Source organism: Drosophila mojavensis, unplaced genomic scaffold (assembly GCF_018153725.1).
Source record: "Drosophila mojavensis isolate 15081-1352.22 unplaced genomic scaffold, ASM1815372v1 contig_36, whole genome shotgun sequence".
NCBI classification, from domain to species: Eukaryota; Metazoa; Arthropoda; class Insecta; order Diptera; family Drosophilidae; genus Drosophila; species Drosophila mojavensis.
In genome coordinates, this window is record NW_025318858.1 from 15,124,083 (window position 1) to 15,146,609 (window position 22,527).

Genomic DNA, 22,527 nt, shown 5'->3' on the forward strand with positions numbered 1-22,527 from the left:
TAAAATATACAAAAGTTAAAATATATATATATATATATATATATATATGGATATACATGATGAATCACATTTGACACACAATATTCAATATTCAATTGATTTTTGATTTAAAATGTAAGTAATTTAAGTACTTAACTAGCACAATAAACGCATTCAGTATCAGACCCAATAAAAATGGAACAGAAATCCGTAAATTCAGCCGAGGAGATCTTCGCTAGATCTAGGCATTCAGCTGCTCGCCCTTCTGCAGCAGGCCGTAAAAAATGGAGTTGGGTTGCTGCTGCAACTGCCTCGGGTTGCCGTCCTCAACGATGCGTCCCTCCTGCAGCACTATAATGCGCTCATAATCCAGAATGGTGCTCAGGCGATGCTGTAAATAAAAGAAGAGTGCAATAAGCAACAAGAAACAGAAGAAGAAGAAGAAGCAGATGATGATGACGATGATGATGCTGATAGACTGAGCAAGGAGTAAGGCTCAGCTCAGCTCAGCTCAACTCACGGCAATGGTTATAATTGTTCGACCCTGGAAGGCCTTGTCGGCCGCCTTGAGCAGCGCCCGCTCCGTGCTGCTGTCCAATGTACTTGTTGCTTCATCCAGCACCAGGCAGGCGGAGCCACGCAGTATGGCACGTGCCAGGCAGAGCAATTGCCGATGGCCGGCGCTGAAGCTGATGCCGCCATCAGAGATTTCCGTGTCTGCAGGACGGAGGTGGGCGCAGGTGCGGGTAGAGCAGAGTCACCATGCCCACATGTATGTGTGTGTGTGTGTGTGTGTATGGAGCATAAAAAAAGAAGAGAATAACGGATTTTAGTGCGTAATTAAAGTTGTATTTAATAAGCGTGACGTTATGGCCGACTGGCTAAGCACGCTCTTAAGCCTTAATGAGGCGTATTAAGCGAAGCTACGAGCACGACTCTAGAGCGAGGATGTAAATGTATGGAAATATGTGCGGGTGTGGGTGTGGGTGTGGATGTATGGAGATGTGTGTAAGTACATGTGCGTGTGTAGATATGTGCGTGTGTTTATATGAAGAGGGAGGTGAAAGTGTATGCCAGAATATATCAAGGACAAAGGCTTTGTTTTTTTGTCTTGGCGAATGAATTTGTCAATGATTGGTTTTAGAACAAGGCGTAGATATTATACATGTATATGAATAAATAGTAGTTTTTTTTTTTTTTTTTGTCGGGAAAAAATTTAAAATTTTTGGTTGCATAATAACAAATAACTAAAATCTCTCAATGACTATAATTGACAATAACAATATTTAAAAATATAAAAAATAAAAATTAAAAATAAAAAATAAAAAAATATATTTGAAAACATTTATTGAGTAGCATATTATATACATAATATACTCTATCTTCGCTCTGGACCGCAAGATTTTTCCTATATTGATTATCAGATATCATATAAGCGAGCTCTTAATCTAAGTTTGTTTGTAGCTTCATAGATGCCACACTAAAGTGAATCTCATGCAAGTACGCTTAATAAACTAGACAGCTGCACAGATGCAGCATCCACAGACACAGACGTATGCCACATGTGAGCCAATCAACACAAAAAATCAAACATGCATGAACGTTTTCAAATGTTTTCTTCTCTTCTAATTTAGCAAAAATCAAACAGACAAGTTAGCTGCATGAGACAGTCCAAAAATCGAGGGATGGAAACGCAAGTTTTGGGGGGTTTGGATATGAGTGCGGGGTGTTGCGTTGAAAAGCTGGCGAGGCGGCCAAGCCAAACGTCATGATTGCTGCCAAAAGTAAACATGATTTTTTCATAAGGCCAACTCAGCTGAGCGGAGTCGGAGTTGGAGTTGAAGTCGGAGTCGGAGTCGGAGTCAGTGTGACGCAGCGCATAGAACTGACAGTGGCTGTTGTTGGCATTGTTGGCAACAACAACAACATATAAAAAATGGAGCAAATTGTGAAAAGTAGCGCACTTACCCAAGCCCTGCGGCAGCTGCACGTTGACAAACTCCTTGAGCTGCGCCAATTCGAGACAATTCCACAATTGCAAATCGGAATAATAGCAGCGCGGATCGAGATTTTCACGTATTGTTGCATTAAACAAATGCACATCCTGTGGTATTATCGACAATCTCGTTCGCAGCTCGTCGGGCCGGATTTGCTGGATGTCCACATTATCGATGCGAATGTGGCCATTTGTCGTCTCCAGCACGCCAAACAGGGACAGAGCCAGCGAGGATTTGCCACTGCCCGTGCGGCCACAGATGCCAATCTGCAAAGAGAGCAATCAAACAGAGATTGTAGCTATATACATATATACATACATACATACATATGTTATTAAGATATATGTGAGCATACATATCAATTGATTGGGTAAGTGAAAGACGACGGTAGTCGATTGACTCTCTATGTAAAAGTTGCCTTAACTAAAAAAAACTTTAAATTGACTCAAGCTAAATCGTTTCTCATTCACTTCGTTGCAATTTTGACTAAGCTACTTTTTATTGAAAATAAATGTTACAATATATAATTTATTTTAAAAATTTTTATGCAGACATAGATATAAAAGCATAAAACTAAACGGAATTTTCTGTGGAATATTTAATATATTGACTTTACATTTCATATTTTCACGGAATTTCAGTTATTAAAACTGTATTATTAAAACTGTATTTAACGTATTAAAAAAATTTTATATATTTAAAAAATAAAACCTAGCCCAGAAGCTATTATATAATAATTTAAATTTTATTATTATGATTATATAATTATTATTATTATTATTTTTTTGTTCATTACAAAAATTTTTTTTTTTTTTGATTATATAATTATTTTTTCATTATTATTTTTAACTCCAATCATTTTAAATAATACGTACACTTTTATATTTAATAGCGTTGCTTAGTACAAATAATATATATTAAATGTCAGTTCATTAAATTTAAATTAATTTTCGCTACAGTTATTACATACTAAAAGGATGTATATTTTATCAAACAATCTTAGTGTATATATATATATATATATATATATATATATATATATATATATATATTCTTTTAATACAAAAAAAAAATATTTTTTTAATTCTACCTTTATTTCATTTATTATTTTTCTCTTCGATATACTGTTCTTATTTTAAGCTCATTTGTGCCATCTTTTTTTCGATTGAATATTTTTATTTTAAGCTTTCGTATATAATATGATTAAAGGTTTTTTTTTTTTTTTTTTTGTTATTTAATATACGCTGAACTCATTGAAAATGGGAAATCAGAGTATGACTTTATTTTTTTTAAATATATGTAGCAGGCAGAAGGAGGCGTGGCAGACCATCATGTATATGTATTCTTAATCTGAGTCGATTTTGCGCTGCCCGTCTGCCTGTTCGTTCGTCTAATAAGAGCCAGGGACTTGAATATCGAATTTTTATAAAAAATCGGCAAATATATATCAATTAAAATCCTTCAATTAAATTCCTTCAATTAAAATCCTTATCGAAAAACAGCTATAAACTTATATCTCCCACATATTATGAATTATTGTTTAATAACGTACCAAATATATCTTAGTCATGTGTAAGCTTATGTATATATGTAAATACATACATACATACCCTTAGTTGCTTCAACGCACTTTGTCTATAGCTGGCTTTAACTGCCTCAAGCCTCACACACGATTTAGTCTGGTAGACCCAGTGAGCTCCTCCATAATGATAATGGATGTATCTCTCTCTAACGACAGATGCAAGTTGTTGCTGACTTTTCAAACCGTTATTGACTTTTTGCAAATGGCTGACCATTTCAGACGAGAATGCAGAATGCCGAATGGTGAATGGTGAATGTTGAATGGATTTGTGTGGCTTTGGTTAGTTTGCGACCAAAGTGCACACTCAGTTCTCAATGGGCGCTGTTTGAGCTATAGCTACAGTTACAGTTACAGTTTGTTGAGCTGCAAGAGATTGGCTTCTTGCATCTTTCATGCGATTCCATTTGCTGCATATATATCGGTCTGTGATTTTTGTATGCCCTTCTTATGCTTAAGTGTCTAAGGAAGGCATATTATTGTGCGACAGGCAATTGATATCGATGCAATCGAATCAATCAAAACAGTTTAAGCGTATTTTGATGTATTTTTGACTGTTCAGAGTTTAGCTCAAATGGGCTACTCTATATTCATCAACGATGCAATTTCGTATACTCAATATTTATGTATGCATATATCGATTGTTATAGAACTTAAACATCAATTAATATATTAATATATTATATTGTAGGCGACTTTATTTCGTCTATTAGTTAAATTATTTCCACAGTTTCTGAGCTTCTTCGTTTTTTACTTAAAATTGCGCTCTCGTTCTTCCTCTTCTACTTTTGCTATTCACGATCATCGCACTCACGCCTACTATCGACAGCCTCGTTGACATCGATATGATTAAGTATCGATATATGTATAAAGTATCTATTGATAGTTAACCATAGTGCTGTTCCCTCTAATCTCTTATTGGTCTACTACAATATTGATAATAATGTAATAATAATAATTATAGATTAAAGCACTACCAAATTCGATATACAAAGTATATTTTTATTTAATTAAAAAAGAACAGGTATCAATATATATTGATTGGTCCTATTTTTCCAAGAACTTATTTTGAATATAGAACAACATATAATCATACAATATAATAAGTAATTGTCTTTATTTAATATTATTGTTTATACAGAATCGGTAATAAAAATATATAATATCGATAAATATCGGCTCTTATGCTTCTATATATTTATATGCCACCAAAAATTGGACATTCTATAATATATTTGCCCAATATCCGAAAAACATCATATTATAGTTCTACATGTATGTAGAGAGAGAGAGATTTCAAAAAGTATATTTATACTTCGTATTTCCCCATTTCCATAATATAGATAAATATAAATAGTTCTGTTAACAAAATTATGTCTTAATAAAAATTGATCATTGTATATTGATATAAAGTCTCTCTATATCTTGAGCTATGAAGATATGCAATTGTAATTTTTCTAAAATATATGGTATGTATATGTACATATGTATCATATACATACGTTCTTTGTTCTATATATTATCATGAATGAAATTTACATATTTCACATTTCGATGAACTCTATAATATAAATATTGCAGTACATACTTTCTAAGCTCTTCTCAAATTTTAAACTGTAAACATGTGAATTAAAAAGCTCAGTTTAATTCTCTTTACAGAGTATCTGCTCGTCGATTACCCATAAACTAAATACGAATTGTTGTGCTGTTGCAAGCCGGTTTGGCTTTGACAATGTTCATTGTACTTACCCTTTGGCCTGCTGGTATCTTTAAGTTGAGGTGGCTGATAACGTTCTGCCTTTGTCCTTCATAACGTAGGCTCACATCCTCGAAGCTGATGTAACCTCGCTGTGGCCAGGAAATCGGAACGCTTTGGTCTGACGAGAAAAAAAAGAAAAAGAAAAGAAATAAATATAAAATAAAAGACAACACATAAACAAACAAAGAGCGAAGCGAATGCACTGAATAACTGCAAACAAACGCTTATATTAAATTTAGAGCCCGAATCGACAAAGCATGAAAATTGTGTGACCTTTTTGCTCAACTAAATAGAGAGAGAGAGAGAGAGAGAGAGAGAGAGAGAGAGAGAGAGAGAGAGAGAGTTTTTGCGCCCGCAACTGTCAGTTGAATATTTGAAAACTCGAAATGAAAGCCAAAAAATGAAACCAGCTAAGCAAAAAGTGATGAGGGCATCGGCAACGGGCAAACAAAAAACTTCATGAAAAGGGTCTTCCAGATCATGGCACGCACTCGAGTGCTTTTTAAAGTCAACTTTCGTAAACACTCCCAAGTAGGTTTAAACTGTGGTCGAACGGCTTAGCCCGAATCCGATACGGGAATGAAAACAAAGCAGTGAAAAATAAAACAATTGAACAAATAATAGTTTATATTTTATCGGAAGAGCGTCCAGCTGATAAAAAAATATACAAAAGCTAATATAGCTTTTGAAATAGTTATTTTATATTTGAAGAAAATTAATAAATAAAATGAAAATAAATATTTCAAAATTAAAATTTAAACTAGTTTAAGAAACCTTTTGGGAGATGAAATTATATGTACACTCATTAAACAAAAAAAAAAGCAAACTATGAGAGAAATATAGACTGTTTTTTGTTTCATTATATAAAAACAACTTTCTTGGCTTATTTTTTTAACTAATACAAGATTTAATTTGATCTAAAATTGATAAAGATATGAATGTTATTACTTCATTTGATTTTTTTCCTTTTTTATCTTGTACTTGTATTTTAATAAATAAACTAAAGACGGTATTAATAAAAAAAAAATAATAATAATATCAATAAGAAATAAAAAATTAATTAAAATAATTAAAATGAATAATAATATTTTAAAATTAAATTAATTAAAAATTAAAAATTAAATTAAAATAAAATTAAAACACAAAATTATTAATATTTATACTATTATATTTTTATTTGTATATAATATTTTATATATAAATAATTATATATATTTATATTTATATATATTTATCATCATAAAACTTTATATTAAGTACATATTTGTATTTATTTGATCACGAAAATTCGAATTTTTATCAAACATCGTTTAAGATCCAAAATTGTGTCACACAAAATATCGCAGACACATTTAAAAGCTAACCAACACTACACAACAAAAGTTCAGTCATCTAAGTAGACCGGAACTAGTTCCGTGCCAACAGTTGAGTTGATCTGGTTCTGGATGATACGACAAAATCTTCAATCGCAGCTGTCAAGGCAATTGGAAAAGGTCTACGAATTGGTGAATTCAAATTTAATTAGCCTCAAAATGGAGCAGCCTGAAAATGGAAATTCTTTCGGAACACAGCCGAGCCCGCTTATAAAGGAAGTGTTGGGCATTAAGTACTTTGTAAACAAATTCTATTATCTCATGGCATTGGAAAATGAAGCGACTCTACTTATTCCATCTGAAGTGGCCCAAGAGATATGCCCTCAGCAAATCATCAAGTTCTTTACGAATGAATGTGAACTGGTGAATAATCAAATCATTATACCACAGGAGTACAACTTAGGTATAACAGTTTTATATAAATATAGAATACATACATGTACTAATCCTATTTATATTTGAAGATACCTAAGTTTGAACTGAAGCACTGCTTAACCTCACTTTAGCTGTCTTGAAGAAAACAAAAAAAAAACCCCATACAAAATGTAATTAGCTATAATTACACTGTGTAACAAGAAACTTGTTTCATTAAAACAGCCTCGTCTTGAACAATGTTAAAATAAAATCTATTTCAAAATGGAACACAGCAAATGTCCACAGACCACAGCAGAGATTTGTATTGATTTAATGAGTACTATGTCCCAAAAATTCTGTTGGATAGTGTAAGTGTATGGCCCAACTGAAGCAACTGTCATAAATCAATTGTTACTCAATGAGCCATATAATGGCCATAGCTGCCATCTAGCTGCAGGTGCGAAAAGAGAGAGAGAGAGAGTGTGTGTGTGTTTGTGGAAGAGCGATAGACATAGAGCTGGATGCTATTTGGTACTCACAAGTTTTGATACGCCTCGATGGCTCATTAGATAACGCGACCTTGTCGCCAAGTGCTGTCAGTGCCTTATCCTTAATCATTGACGTCCTTGCCGCTGTCGTCGCCAGTTGCCGCTTGTCAACAACTGGCGCCGTGTAGAAGCTTAAGTGATTGCCATTGCCGGCTCCTCCTGCTGCTGCTGCTGCTGCTGCTCCTCCTGCTTCTCCTGCTGCTGCTGCATTGCCTGCATTTAATTTATCAGCAGCTCGAGCTGAGTCGCCGGCAACATCAACGCCAGCTGACGTTGCGCCTGGGTAAACTTTGTCAACGTTAGTCGTGCAGTGCGACCTATCGACTTCATTGCTTATTTCCGTATCCTGCTGCTGCTGCTGCTGCTGCTCGTGCTGCTCTTGCTCCTGCTGCTCTTGCTCCTGCTGCTCCTGCTCCTCCTGCTGCGTCTGCTGTGCATAGTGCGCAATGCGTTCGACCGAGCCCGCATACATCTCCATATCGGCCAAAAGTTTTACAACCCAATTAAGGTAAATCGGCACCAACAACGTGTAGTTTATGGCCAGGCCGACCAGCGAGGGCGTCGGCGTCAACTCCTTGGAGCTGGCGCCTTTATTGATGGCATAAGTTCCTGCCATCTCCGGCGTCCTGCCACTTGCCAGCTCCGCCTCAGCCTCCCTCACATAGCGGCTGCAACTGACGCTTGCCGTTGCCAGTGCCGTTACGATGGCCACAAAAACAATGCAGCCACCCAGGTAATCCTGCAATAAACAGAGACAGTCAAAAAGCAAACGAGACAGAGACAGACCGAGCCAGCGAGAGAGAGAGAGAGAGAGAGAGAGCAGCTAGCTCTCTGTGCTAGCATGATGCATGCTTGTTAGTGTTGGCATTTTGGTAAAGATTTTTTCCACATGACTTTTTAATCAGCCCGCGAGTGCGTGTTTGTGCTTTTCTATGCTCGCCCATGGCATGCAAAAGAGCTTATTGGCTCTACGGAATGTCTAAGTTATGTCTTCCAATATGATCCGCATGTATTTTTAATATTTTCTTGAAAATTAAAATCTTAACTGAAGAATTTGAAGGTTATTGGATGCATTCCACTGAGAGTCGGACAATCTAAATTTTTTTTTTTTTTAAATCAATATCAATGACAATATAAGAGTATAGTAAACTGAGGTGTATAATCGTAGAAGATGCCAAAAGATAATAATTTTTCATAAAAAAAATAAAAATTGTTCTTAAAAACTTCTCTTATCGATAAAGAAAATTTATATTATCATATATTGGAAATTATTCACAAATTTTCTATTTACTTCCACAATATAATTTAAAAAAAAAAATTAAATTAAATGTCCGTCAAACGATGTTTATATATACATAAATTGATGTATATGTTGACTTCTTATAGTTCCATAGCATCCTATAAACCTTCCATTAACTACCCCTCAAAGCAAGCGTCAAGCGCTCTTTCGAGCGTCTCTATAACCGGATTCTACCGCATATAATAATAATATATTATACATTATAATTCTATTAAAAAATCGCTAAAATTCTACTTCAATTAATTTCGCTACAGTAATCTCAGTTCGATTTGATTGATTGAAAACTCACTTCAATTCCACTTGCAATCAATTCTTGTTATAAATTTTCTTGATTGTTGATCGAGTATTAAGTGACTCTTTACGCCCGACTGCAGCGTTCAAAGTTGCAATTTTTTTTTTTTATATATATATCTTTCTAAACGGATCCGTCAGCTCGTTTGCCCGCCTGGCACTGAGCAAACTTTTTACTCTCTTTCATCTTAATGAAAGTTTTACGGGGAAGCTGCCAAACCACAATTGAAAAGTTTTTGCAACCAGCTTTAGTGGGCAGAGACAGCAGTTGGGTCGATTGAATCTGGCTCCCTCGCTAACTCGCCCACACACACTCTCTCTCTATCTCTCATTCTCTTTCTATATTTGTATGTGTGCGCGTGCATGTGAGTAATTCTCGAACGTAACTTCAAAGCTGTTGCATTTGCTGCCTGAACCAGTCTTTGACTCTAATGCGTAATAGCTGTTTTAGACTTAACCCCCTTGATAGTTCAGTTCAGTTCAGTTGAGTTTTTATTTGTTTTTGAATCGATTTGCACAGCAATTAGAAAATAATGTAACGCATGCGGCTAACAAGTGTTTGAATTTCAAATTGAGTTGACTTGCTTTGGTTGCATTTCAAGTGAGTTGAAAAGAAATCTTAGATCATCAGAGCAGAAGAAATACTTGTCAAATAAGAAAAATCTATAAACGTAGCTTTTAGCTGTATATATGTATGTATGTAGTAGAAGTACATATTGTATAAGTAAATAGATCTATATATATATATATATATATATATATATTTTTTTTTTTTTTTTTTTTTTTTTTTGAGTATTTTGAAATTCTAAGAAGCAGATTTCATTATGGATTGATTTCATTAAATTAAAAGAAAAAGATTTTCTGATTGATTTTTTTTTTTTTTTTTTTTTTTTTTTTTTTTTTTTTTTTGGAAAATTATAGTCCTATACAATCAGTAGCTAGTCTCAATATAAAATGCAGACTCTATTAGATACGGAGAGATCATTATTATTAGATCAATTATTATTAGATCAATATTAGTGATCATTATCATTATACTTGTTCAACTATGAGAAATGTAGTATATTTTCTTTATTCTTTATTTTTTTTAAATTGTTTCTATTGCTATTGCAGTTAGAGACTTTACATTGAGAATGGAAATTCCAACTACAACTCAGATTTTGTTTAAGAACTCGAGTTGATCCTATAAAGAATTATAAATTTCATGAACAAGGGAATACTTTAATATATGTATATATAGTCATGTCTTCTAAGAAAAATACTATACATCTGCATTTGCATATGAATCCTAGTTGACGTACATAATAATAAAAGCACATTCCACAATGTTTGTAAATAAAGATAATTCATAAATTGTGAATAGAGAAGCAGCTAAAAGAGAGAAAAGTGACAGACAGGTATAGAGAGAATACCACATAGATAGAGAGAGCGAATATACATATAAGCCACAACTATTTTCGTGTCGCATTAGAATGTATTTACTATGCCAAATATTCGCAAATTTAAATCCTCAAGTCAAAATTGGCAAAGAGAACATATTTGACTTATTTGAATGCAAACTCCATGCATATTCAATCGAAGCGTTTGCAAACAAACAGAGTTGCTCGCATATCGATGGTAAATGTCAACTGGGCGCCACAAGAGCTCATTGCATATGCCCGAAAATAGCCCAAAGCCAGAAATTGAATTGTTTAATCAGGGCCCACTCACTTTGCCAGTTTGCAGCTGAATAAGGCAAGTGATATGTTGGGCCTGCGGGGTGGGTGAAGGGCCCAAGACGTCAGTTAGCGCAGAGGTAATTCCCATAACGGCAATACCATCGACACAATACTAGCATGTATCGGGATGTATATCTATGTGAATATTAGCTGACCGCACTGTGCATACAAGCAATAAAGCAAAGCGCCCCTTGGCCCAGGCATACATAATTCCAGTTGCCACAATTGCACGCGTCAACACAATGTGCAACAATTTGAGTGGAGTCAATGGATACTTGAGATCCATAACAGACACTTGAACAACTGTAAACTATAGCCCGAGCAAACGGGCTCTGAGGTATGCCGGACAGTGCGGGCCGGACAGCTTTTGCTGACAATGCGAGAGTCGTCGTCGGAAGGCCCCGAGGAGTGGGCAGGGCCAGAGTCACCTGGGCTGGCAAACAGCGAGAAATAGTATCTGGTATTTGCATCGGCACGCGTCTCTCTAAACTGAAATGCCAATTCAATTGAAATGCACACACAAGGATATTTTACAGAAATGAAATGTGCATATTGACCAAGCCTGTGTGGAACGTGGGACAGTGGGACAGTGGGTCTCTGAGGCAGGGCCATGGGTCAAAGGATACGCAAAGGACTCACCAATGATATGCCCAGCCAGCGGTTGCTCGTATTCAATATGGTAAACGCAATCGTGTTCGCCTCGAGTCGCTTGAACAGGATCTCCGTGAAACGTGCCTGCTGATTGTATGCACGTATCGTGGTCACACCCTGAATCGTCTCCGCCAGATGCGAGATGACCGGCGAGCTGCTCGAGTTCTCGATGCGCTGCAGCTCACTTGAATGAACAATTTAAATAGACGTAATTCAATTTTAAATAAAGTTACATTTAATATAAGCAATATATATATTAATTTACTAATTATATCATAGACTCATATATAATTTGTAGCGCTCGTTTCAATCATAAATCAAATTTAGGGTATTCTAATAAATTGAACCTACATTAAATATTATAATATTATATTTTTACTAATTTCTTATCATATATTTCATATGAATTTTAATTTTAATTTTTTGAAATATGTAATTCTAAAATAAATTGTAATAATATACTTTAATATAAATTTTATTTCATATATATACAACATATATATTGTATTTATAAAATATATACAATATTTTTACTAAAAAAAAAAAATAAAATAAATAAATAAAAAAAAAAATTTTAAATTGCTTACTTTAAGACTTCCTAAAAATATAGCTATCAGAAAAAGAAAAACTCAACAGCCAATAGCGACAACAGCTTTAAAATAAAAACAATTTTTTGTATGCTCAAAAATTGCATAAAATATTGTTTTAAGTATGTTTAATGAATTTTTGAACAGACGGAAAATCTTTAAAACTATTATAGTAATATTATATTAATTATGAATAAGGCAAAAAAATTGAAATAATTAGCTAAATAATATGCTTTAAATAAACTCCACAATTAAATAAATTAAAAAAACAAATTAAAATACAATATATAATTAGTTAATTTTTGATTTATTTATTAATTTATTTTCTAATAAATATAAGCTAATATTTCATGTTTCTTAAGAATATTTTCAGTAATTAAATTTAGTTTAAATGCATGTTAAATTTTAATTTAGTTAAAATATCAATATTTACATTTTGAAAATGTATATTAAATTTATATTTAGTTAAAAAAAACTCACAGATTATCAAATATATTTACATATATAATAAATCCATTAAATTCGTTTAGGCCATTAACAAAATGTTTCCATTTATTTAATTTTGAAATAATAACACAAAGAAATGCAAAATTTGCCCTGATGTCAACACAGCTCAGAGTTTATAAAAAAAGAAAAAGGTAAAACGCAAATAAATTGCTTCAATTGCAAAAGTCTTTAAAATTTATTTAATTTTGTTTTGTTTTATTTCTTTTTTGTTTTGAATACTTCATTCTGCCGAAGCCCAACCAACTAATGGACCTCTGCAATTGTGCCCCGCCCCCGAGTCGGTTGTGGGCACTATAAACTTTGTCTACACAAAATGCGCCCTAAAGACAATTAGAAGCCACAAATGCTTGAATAGAAAGCTGCTAATAGAGCCACTCGCACTATCTAAACAAAAACAAAGATATCCCAGCCAGACCCAAGGAGCAGCACGGATTGCGAAGTGTTATAGGTAATAAGCCGAATACTTGATACTCTTTGATGATGTATGTAAGTCACTATGAAATAGAAGATTCATATAGATCGGCTCCATTTTCATTGGCTTAACCCTTTCACAAAATACCCAAGATTAAGTTAATGCCATCAAAAATTTACCATTAAAGAGTTTCATTTTTTTTTTTTTTTATTTATGGCAATTGAAAACTAAACTTGAAATTCATAGCTTTGTAATATACATATCAACTGAACTCTAAGTAAATAGAATAGAAGCAATAAATAATAATTTACAAATAGTAATAATAATAGTATTTAGCATTATAAGATACATTTGCTTATTGCCGTGACTCTTGCAAATCAAATAAAAATTTCAGAGCTCAACTCCCTCACTATTGGATTGATAATAAAAATTATAATATAATTTAAAAATTTCTTAAAATTTTCAATTTATATAAAAAAAGGACTATGTGTGTGCAATCTATCATCTATCATTAAATTATGTAAAAACTTATATCATTAGATCTATAACAAAATATTGGCATCTAATTTAATCTATATAAATAAAGTAAATAATGTGTTATTTTATAATTATATAAAAATTTTAACGTTAGTTGACTAACTAAAAAAAATAAATCAATAAAAATAATAATAAGATATTCCACAAAACAAGTCTAACTAAAGAAAAATCTCATGTGAGTTATATAAGTCTTGGAATTTAAACAATAAAAAGAATCGGGCGTGACCGATTTGAAGATACCTTACCCAGATGAGCTAACGGACATGGCTAAATTAACTAAATTAACTAATCAGCTTGTCAGCTCTGATAAAGAATACTCATACTTTATAAAGTGTGCTACGCCTCCTTCAACCTGTTATAAATAATTTCGCATAATCAACAACAAAGAAATTTTGTAATATTCAGGCAAAAAAAAAAAAAAAAAAAAAAAAAAAAAAAAACATCTCTTTAGGTAATTTTTGACTCATTTAAGAAGTTGAAACAAGTATATTAAAATCGTTTCGCTCGTCTATAATCAGCATCAGCTCGCTATATGGCTAAAGCCAACTTCAGTATATTGCCAACTAAATGAAAATATCAAACTACCCACAATGAGAGTGTGGGTAAAAAGAGGCTGTCAAACAGTTGAAGCAAAAGTATTAAATGCAAAAATCTTTTGTCCTTCTGTGTTGACAATGCGTAGTTGTCTATTCGAGTTGAAATGCCTATGGCCAAATACTTTGGCCAGCAAAATGTAGATAAAGTTTTCAAAACAATTCAACCGATCCAGAGAGATGTGAGTGAGACCAACAAAAATATTAAAGGTTGGCATACTGTTGAGCAACATGCCCAAATGGAGGCGTGGCAGTTGCATATTTATTACAGTTAACACAAGAATTATGAAAGTCGCTTTGTCAGCATTACAAAAGGAAATTCTATGTGCGTGTATGTGTGTGTGTGTGTGTGTGATAGAGCAACATAAGCAATAAGGAGAAAACATTTCACTTACCGTGCCGAGCACCTGTAGAACTTCTGAATGACATAGTAGGCCCCACAAATGGGCAGAGTGAGGGCCAGAAACCAGGGCGTAATGCTCACATTTATGAGTATCGCACAGAGGCAGAGCAGGCTGAACTGCAGCAGGCGTTGACAGGTTGCAGCGATTTTCTGTAAATGAAAAAATATACGTTCCTATGTATAGTAGCATATGTGTACAGGCATGGACAAGATAATAGGCAGACTAATTCAATTTGAATTATTGAACATTTTGAATTGAGAGAAAATTGTCTGGTTTCCTTAAATGTGGCCAATTGAAGAATTTTTTTCAGAATAGACTTTCTATACTATAATATTTTCTTTTGAGCAGGTGCTACTTAAACTGTTGGAGAGGCTACAACTCAAAAATAAATAAATAATAATAATAATAATAATAATAATAATAATAATAATAATAATAAAAGAATAAAAACCCTAAATATACAAATAACATGAAACAAATTCTAATTAACAGCAGTTTATCATTTTGATATAGTGCTTAGTATATAGTTGACACGATAAACAATATAAATTGCAATTCTAAATATTACTTAAATTTTCATATAATTCTAATCTCTTTGACTCTCTCTCTCTCTCTCTTACTGCTTTATATCATTTCCTGCGTTAGCAGTACTAGTAATAGTAGTTGACTGAGTAATTAACAGTAATATGATAAAGTAATTGTAACAGTGCAAGTTGAGTTCTTCTGAAATAAAAAATCTGAGTGATTTTGCATTTGAGCTGCAGGCTTCTAATTGCTTGCATGTATTCTGCGAGAGAGAAAGAGACAAACATAGCTGTTGCTGACCGCAGTATGTGTGCTGAGTAAGAGCGAGATAGCTACATTGGCACTTCGTGCAGGGTCGTTCTTATTTTAAGTGAACGCAGAGAATACCACTGTTAAAAGCCAATATCACTCAATCGTGAGACAATACGACTGGAAATGGACAATCTCATGATGCAGTAATCGAGTCTTTTAACAGTTGGGCAGCCTGTCAAGTAACAGGCGACAAATTGTACGCTCTGCAAACGCGCATAGGGAAAGACAAAGCCAAAATCGATCTAATTGGCACAAGTTCGAAAAATAATTATTGTATAAAGTTACATCTATGCCTAGAAGTAAGTAATATGGAATGAAAATAAATACAACAAACTGTTAAATCATATTCCCATTTTTTCTTCAAATTTTCAGTATTGCAAATTATTTGATTACATACGGCCTGTACATATTTTGCTGACCTCAACTGTGTGTATGGCACCGCAGCTGGGTGAACGGCTCCGTGTGGCATGCAACATGGCAGCAGTGGGAGCAGCAACAGACGGACAGACGGCCAGACAGAAGGCACATGTTGGGCTGCCGCCAGGTAGCTGCTGCGGCTTTTCGGGCAACGATTTTAAATGACTTTTGCTCGTTTGCAGCACACGAATTGACAAATGACTAAATTTGTGTATGCCACATGCCGCACTCATGGCGCACCCCTTCAACCAACCCCAACCCCAGCCCAACCTGCTGCCTCCAAAGCTTGTCGTTTGTCCTAAAATTAACGAGAACGACTACAATTTGCAAGCTCCATGGCCAGCCAATGAATTGTGTATCCTGGCTCACGTTTTGACAAATGTGAGCCACAGAACCCGACTCCGGCCCCCAGGCAGAGCCACTGTCACAGTCCCAGCCCAAGCTTCAGCCCCTGCCACGCCCCGACAATGTTTCATAATCAAATTTTGTTTGCCAGCCGCTGCGATTGCACAAAGTGACCCAACCTACTTGTAAAGTGCACGATAATTGAAGATTTATTTGGCAAACGCATGCAGATTGAGGTCGAAACAGACAGAATAAAACAAAGAGACAGACAGACAGACATATAGACAGTGACAAAATGACATTATAACTGTTAAAAGCCAAATGTTTGATTAAATTAGATACATGAATAAAATTGAATAATAATTAGTTTCTCAGTTAACGCTCGTGGCTGGAATTTGTATAGTAATTATTAAAGCTGTTAATATATTTATGTAAATCTGCTGAAGAATTTTATAATCTAACATGATTGTTAATAATATAAAAAAAATAAAATAAAAAAAATAAAAAATATTACATATTAATAAATTATAGCACAGCCATATAAAAACAAAAGTAAATAAAATAAAATAAATTAATTGAATATATGTATGTACTTATCAAGCTTAACATGAAATATCGTAACATCGTTTAAAATCCCGTGCAAATTGTGTCACGCCTGCACATTTAAAAACTAGCCAACACTACACAACAAAAGTTCAGTCATCTAAGTAGACCGGAGCTAGTTTTGTTCCAACAGTTGAGTTGATCTGGTTCTGGACGACACGACAAAAACTTCAATCGCAGCTGTCAATGCAATTGGAAAAGGTCTACGAATTGGTGAATTCAAATTTAATTTGCCTCAAAATGGTGCAGCCTGAAAATGAAAATCCTTTCGGAATACCGCCAAACCTACTTATAAAGGAAGTGGTGGGCATTAAGTTTATATTGAACAAATTTTATTATCTCGTGCTATTGGAGGATGCGCCACCCGTATTCATCCCATCCGATATGGCCAAACAGATGTGCCCCCAGCAAATCATAGATTTCTTTACGAATGAATGTGAAATGGTGGATGGTAAAATCATTATACCAGAGGAGTTCAATATATAGGTAAGCATATATATGAATATATAAGTATGTATATATGTATGTATGTACTAATCCTATTTATTTGCAACTTTCTAAGGTTGAAGATCCAGAAGAAAAAGAAATACCTATACAAAATTGGATTAACAATAATTACACTGTGGAACAAGAAACATATTGCATGAACAAAACCTGATGCTGAACAATGTTTAAATAAAATCTATTTCACAACCGTATGCACTTGTATGCAATAAACATCCACAGACCAAAAGCAACGGCTTTTTACCTTAACTCAATTCTATTTCAAGGCATTTTTTGAGACAAACTCCGATCTGCGAGGATAAAGAGGGATCTGCAATGCAAAGCATTTCAATTTTATCTTGCACATAGATTCTTATATCGACGCGTTCACACATACGGACAGACAGACAGGGCTTGAAAGACTGCCACGCCTCTTTCTGCTTGTTACATAAAAAAAAAAATAATTATACTCAGATTGCCCATTTTCATTTTGTTCAGGGTATACAAAAAACTGTTCTATCTCAAGATATTCCCTGACAGCTAATGTAAGCAATGCATCTACTTATTTGTCAACAGTCGAAAGTGTGTTCTTGCCCATTAAATGCTTAAGCTTTAATCCATCTTACAAATCAATCTCTCTCTCTCTCTCTCTCTCTCTAATATTTATATCGAATGAAAAACAATACAAATTAAACGACTTCAATTTTAATAAACTTTAAAATGTACTGCAATTGCTTTTAATGCAAGGCGACAAAAGTAAATACCGAAGAAAATTTGGAATTTTGCTTAAAGACAGCTCAAGCAAAACAAACTTCAACAGAAACTAATTAGAGAATGAGTAAGAAGATCAATCAATGTCATTTTAATCAAACCAAAAACATGCACACACACACTCGCACACACGGATACGTAATCGTACAAGTTTTTTGTAAATTTCTATGTGCAAAATTGACAAAGTGAAAAACTATAATGAAAGCAACCCGAAAAATGGCGTCAACAAACTCATATATTACGCATAAGCACACACGCTCTTACACACACATACACACTCACACATGTATATATGCAAAACATCAATGCATAATGCGTGCTTATCAGCTCCAAATCTAAAGCAGAGACGACAACAACAACAACAGGCAATATGCTCATATTTTATGCCGCACAATACAAAAAGCTAACCGAAAATTATGCAGATATATGTATGTATATACTGATGGATATATATGCTTATATATATAATATAAATGTAGGCATGTAAGTATGCCAATCGTGTATTACCCGGCTCTACATGGTAGAATTTTATAACTTAAGATATTTCTAATTTAATTATTGAAGTTGTAAAATCAAGCTAAAGTAATATTCAAATCTAGAATATTACTATGTTAGTTCAGCAAATATTAAAAAAAAAATGTAAAACTGTTATATAAATGTTACACAATTCATATGTACATCTGTAATATACAATTTGTTATATGTAAAGTTCTTCTTCAGCAATTCATTCGAATAAGTTTCTAGATTTCCCAGACCCTGGTCTTATCCAGTATGTAATATACAAATCTATATAATAGAAATATTGGTTTTGTGTTATTTGAGCAAATATAAAAATAAAAATAAAATTGTACATTAATATTATACAATTTACATAAATCTGTTATATAAAAGATGTTATATATACAGAGATTCGTCAGCAAATCATTCGAATAGGCTCATAGTCCCTCAGCCCCTTGTCCCATTCAATAAGTAACACTTAAATCTATATATATATTTCTGTATATATCAAAAATACATAACTGTTATACAATTTCTATAAATCTGTTACGTAAAATCTGTTATATGTAAAGCTCTTCTTCAGCCAATCATTCGAATAGACTTATAGTTCAGCCAACCCCTTGTTAAATCTCTCTTCACATAATTAGCATACCCATCTCAGTTGTTTATTGCACACAGGGTAGCTGATAAAAATAACAAATCTTACCTTATCAATGATCGCCATATCGGTGCTGAAACGATTCAGAATGCGTCCGAGCGGCGTCACTTGGAAAAAATGCAAAGTTTTATGCAAAATCGTTAGCAACAGTTTATCGTGCAAATTACGGCTGGCTTTGCAGCCGGCCCATTGTCCGGCCGGTGTTGATATCATGGCCATTATAATGCAAACACACGAAATTGTTGCATACATGCGAAAATAGTACGTGACTTCGTGGCTGGCCGCATCCGTGTCCGTGTCGCTACTGCCACCATCGACATGGTCGCTCCAATGCTGCAGCCAAACGTCCGTGTAGACACGCAAACATTGCCAAATTAGTGCGGTGATAAAAAAGACAATGATTATGGGCAGGCCAGAGGCGCGCATATAGAGCAGATATATATGATTCGATATTTGGCCATATTTGCGCTCCACATCTGGCGCTGTCGCTGCTGTTGCTGTCTCTGCAACCGCACCTGCACCTGCTGCATGTGCAGCCCGGACCTCTGCCCGTGTCCGTTCCCTTTGACGCTCTTTGCTCTTCAGCTGCATTGACAGTGACGTCACGTCTGGCACGTCAGCGTCATCGCCATCATCCTCATTGCCTGCCTCGTTGTCATCATTGTTATTGTTGTTGTTGCGGCCATTTGTTGGCAATGCATTGAAGTCGATTTTAACATCTGCGAAGAGCAAGAATAATGTTGAATGCACGTGGAAAAAAGATTTGAATACAATTTTTGGAAATGGATCAGAGCAAGTCTATTAGCTATTCACGAGTTAGCCGTTCAACAAAATGGCTACAAATACAGATGCAGATACTCAGACATAGGTGCTCGGATACAGATACTCAGATGTAGGTGCTCAGATACAGATAACCAGATAAAGATACCTAGATACAGACTCAGGCTCAGACTCAGACTCAGGTACTTAGATACAAATACTCTTATATAGATACTCAGATACAGATACAGATAACTAGATACAGATAATCAGATATAGATCTATACAAAGGTACTCAAAAACAGATAATCGGATAAAGATACTCAGATACAGATAAGCAAATGCAGATAGTCATATACAGATACAGATACTTAGATACAGATACTCGGATACCGTTACTCAGATACAGATACTCGGACACAGATACTCAGATACAGATAATAAGATACCGATTCATATATAGATACAGATAAATATATAGTATCAGATACAGATATATATATAAGTACTCAAAAACAGATAATCGGATAAAGATACTCAGATACAGATACCCAGATACAGATACTCGGGTACAGATAATCAGATACATATACTTAGATACAGATACTCATATACTCATATACTCAGATACACAGATATTCAGATACATATAATCCGATACAGATACTTAACTATAGATACCCAGATAAAAATACTCAGATACAAATACCCATATATAGGTAGTCAGATACAGATATCAGCATCTGTGTATATTTATCTGTGTAGCTGCATCTGTGTATATTTATCTGTGTATCAACAACTGTATCTGTATCTTTGTAGCTGCTTTCATAACAATTTATTGTTCTTCAAATAGCGTACAGAAAATAATTCAATCCCTCTATTCTTATACACATGGAAAGAATGTACACAATATCTCAAACTTATCGTTCAATCCAATAAAATAATTTATTTCTTACAGTTTGTATGTTTAGTGAATTTTAAATGCAATTCATTAGATTTCTTGACGAACTAGGTTTTAGTCTCTGAAGCTAAGTGGTATTCGAAAATTCTTTTATAAATACTTATTAAAATCAATCATCAGCTGAATTTTAGTAACATACAAACGTCCAAAATGAAGAAATGAAATGAAGAAAACTCTTGTATCCAGTTCAATTATCAGACCAAAAGTGCAATAAAAGTATTTTAACCTGCAAATTTTTGAAATATATACAAATTTATATATTTATGTACAAATTTAAATAAAACCCATTAAACACATTTCGTGACGCACTCAAGCTTGTGTGCTCTATCTGTGCTCATAAAATATGTAAACAGCACAAAATGTTCTTTAAACGGGAAAAAACATATGTATATTTGGTTAATTTAGAGCTTCAACAATTGGATGTGTGTCAAGGTCGCTATACAGTTCCACCTTTTAAAAACATTATTAATCAAAATATCGCGAAAGCCCAAACAACAACGATAACGGCAACGGCAACAACAAAGGCAATTACAATGTAGCCCAGCGATGTGACTGAGTAATAAAATATTTGTGTTATTTTTGCATCGATTGGCATGCCACAGGCACTCGCCACGCGCCCCCTACGATTTTTGTACTTTTCCACCTGTCTGGATATCAATGCGTTTCCTTTCTGATGTTTGTTCCAATAAAAATTCAATTTTATATTCTCGCACACACACACACACATATATATGTATATATGTATATATGGCAGTCGCAGCAAACAATCAAAAACAAGTTTTATTTTTTTGCATTATCTTTGAGCGCTTTTACAGTTTTTCTTTTATACTTTTCTTCTTCTATATATAGTTTTTTGCTGTTGTCTTTTTACAATGTGCCACATGTTGCAATCAACAATGCGTAACAGCCAGAACAGTTGAATTGAATCAATATTTATTCGTATATTCGCTTTTAGAAAGTAAATATTTTGCATGAAATTTGTTTAAAATAATTTTAATGAAAATAACTGTAGAGTAAATTAAATTAATATGAAAATTTATTAAAAATATTGAGAATGCTGAATATAATTTATATGTTCAATACTCTGTTTATTATCATTAATAATCCATTAACTGCATAAGTGTGTAATCTATGAAATACGCAGTTGAATATGAACTGCAAAAGCCAAAATTGCTTGCCGGATTCATAGCGAACAGCTGAATCAGTTTCGAATTGTTGAGCAAACAATTTTCATTGCACTTGCGAAAGGGTCGCAATTCCGACAATTTCTGTGACACTCAAGCAACTGATTAACTTGAAAGTTTGGCGCTTCGGGCTCAAAGTCGGCAAGTTGTCAGCCAAAATATTGACAGTGGGTAGATAGATCAATGCATTAAGTTAAGCAAAACTTTTATTTGTGGCATACCTCCAGACAGAGATGCAAGCGAAAGGAGTAAGAAAGAGAGCGATATATAAAGACAGAGAGAATAAAACTTATCGTAGTCTTTTTGACTTACCGCTGGGAGTAGCAAACTTTTAAAAATCAAACTTGATTTAAGTCTTTCTCTCTGCCACACAGACACACACACACACAAATAAGCAACTCAACTGAATTGTTTCGAAAATA

At 34.0% G+C, this 22,527-nt stretch overlaps 1 protein-coding gene and 2 long non-coding RNA genes across 3 annotated transcripts in view; 2 read left to right on the forward strand and 1 right to left on the reverse strand.

Annotated features, from left to right (window-relative positions):
• Positions 1-22,527, reverse strand: part of LOC6576851 (ATP-binding cassette sub-family C member Sur) — a 69,551-nt gene continuing 47,024 nt past the window's right edge. The window contains exons 16-23 of the mRNA XM_002002799.4: positions 19,250-19,920; positions 14,581-14,738; positions 11,538-11,733; positions 7,581-8,328; positions 5,305-5,432; positions 1,948-2,242; positions 500-696; positions 1-370 (exon numbers count right to left, since the gene is read on the reverse strand). Of these exons, the coding sequence (XP_002002835.1) occupies positions 221-370; positions 500-696; positions 1,948-2,242; positions 5,305-5,432; positions 7,581-8,328; positions 11,538-11,733; positions 14,581-14,738; positions 19,250-19,920 (2,543 nt within the window). The 3' untranslated portion in view covers positions 1-220. The remainder of the gene's footprint in view (positions 371-499; positions 697-1,947; positions 2,243-5,304; positions 5,433-7,580; positions 8,329-11,537; positions 11,734-14,580; positions 14,739-19,249; positions 19,921-22,527) is intronic.
• LOC122757285 lies at positions 15,247-16,567 on the forward strand. The gene is made up of 2 exons (XR_006357263.1): positions 15,247-15,725; positions 15,799-16,567. It is a non-coding gene; the product is annotated as an uncharacterized LOC122757285 (long non-coding RNA).
• On the forward strand, positions 16,721-17,524 carry LOC116803828. Its single transcript, XR_004363839.2, has 2 exons — positions 16,721-17,277; positions 17,354-17,524. It is a non-coding gene; the product is annotated as an uncharacterized LOC116803828 (long non-coding RNA).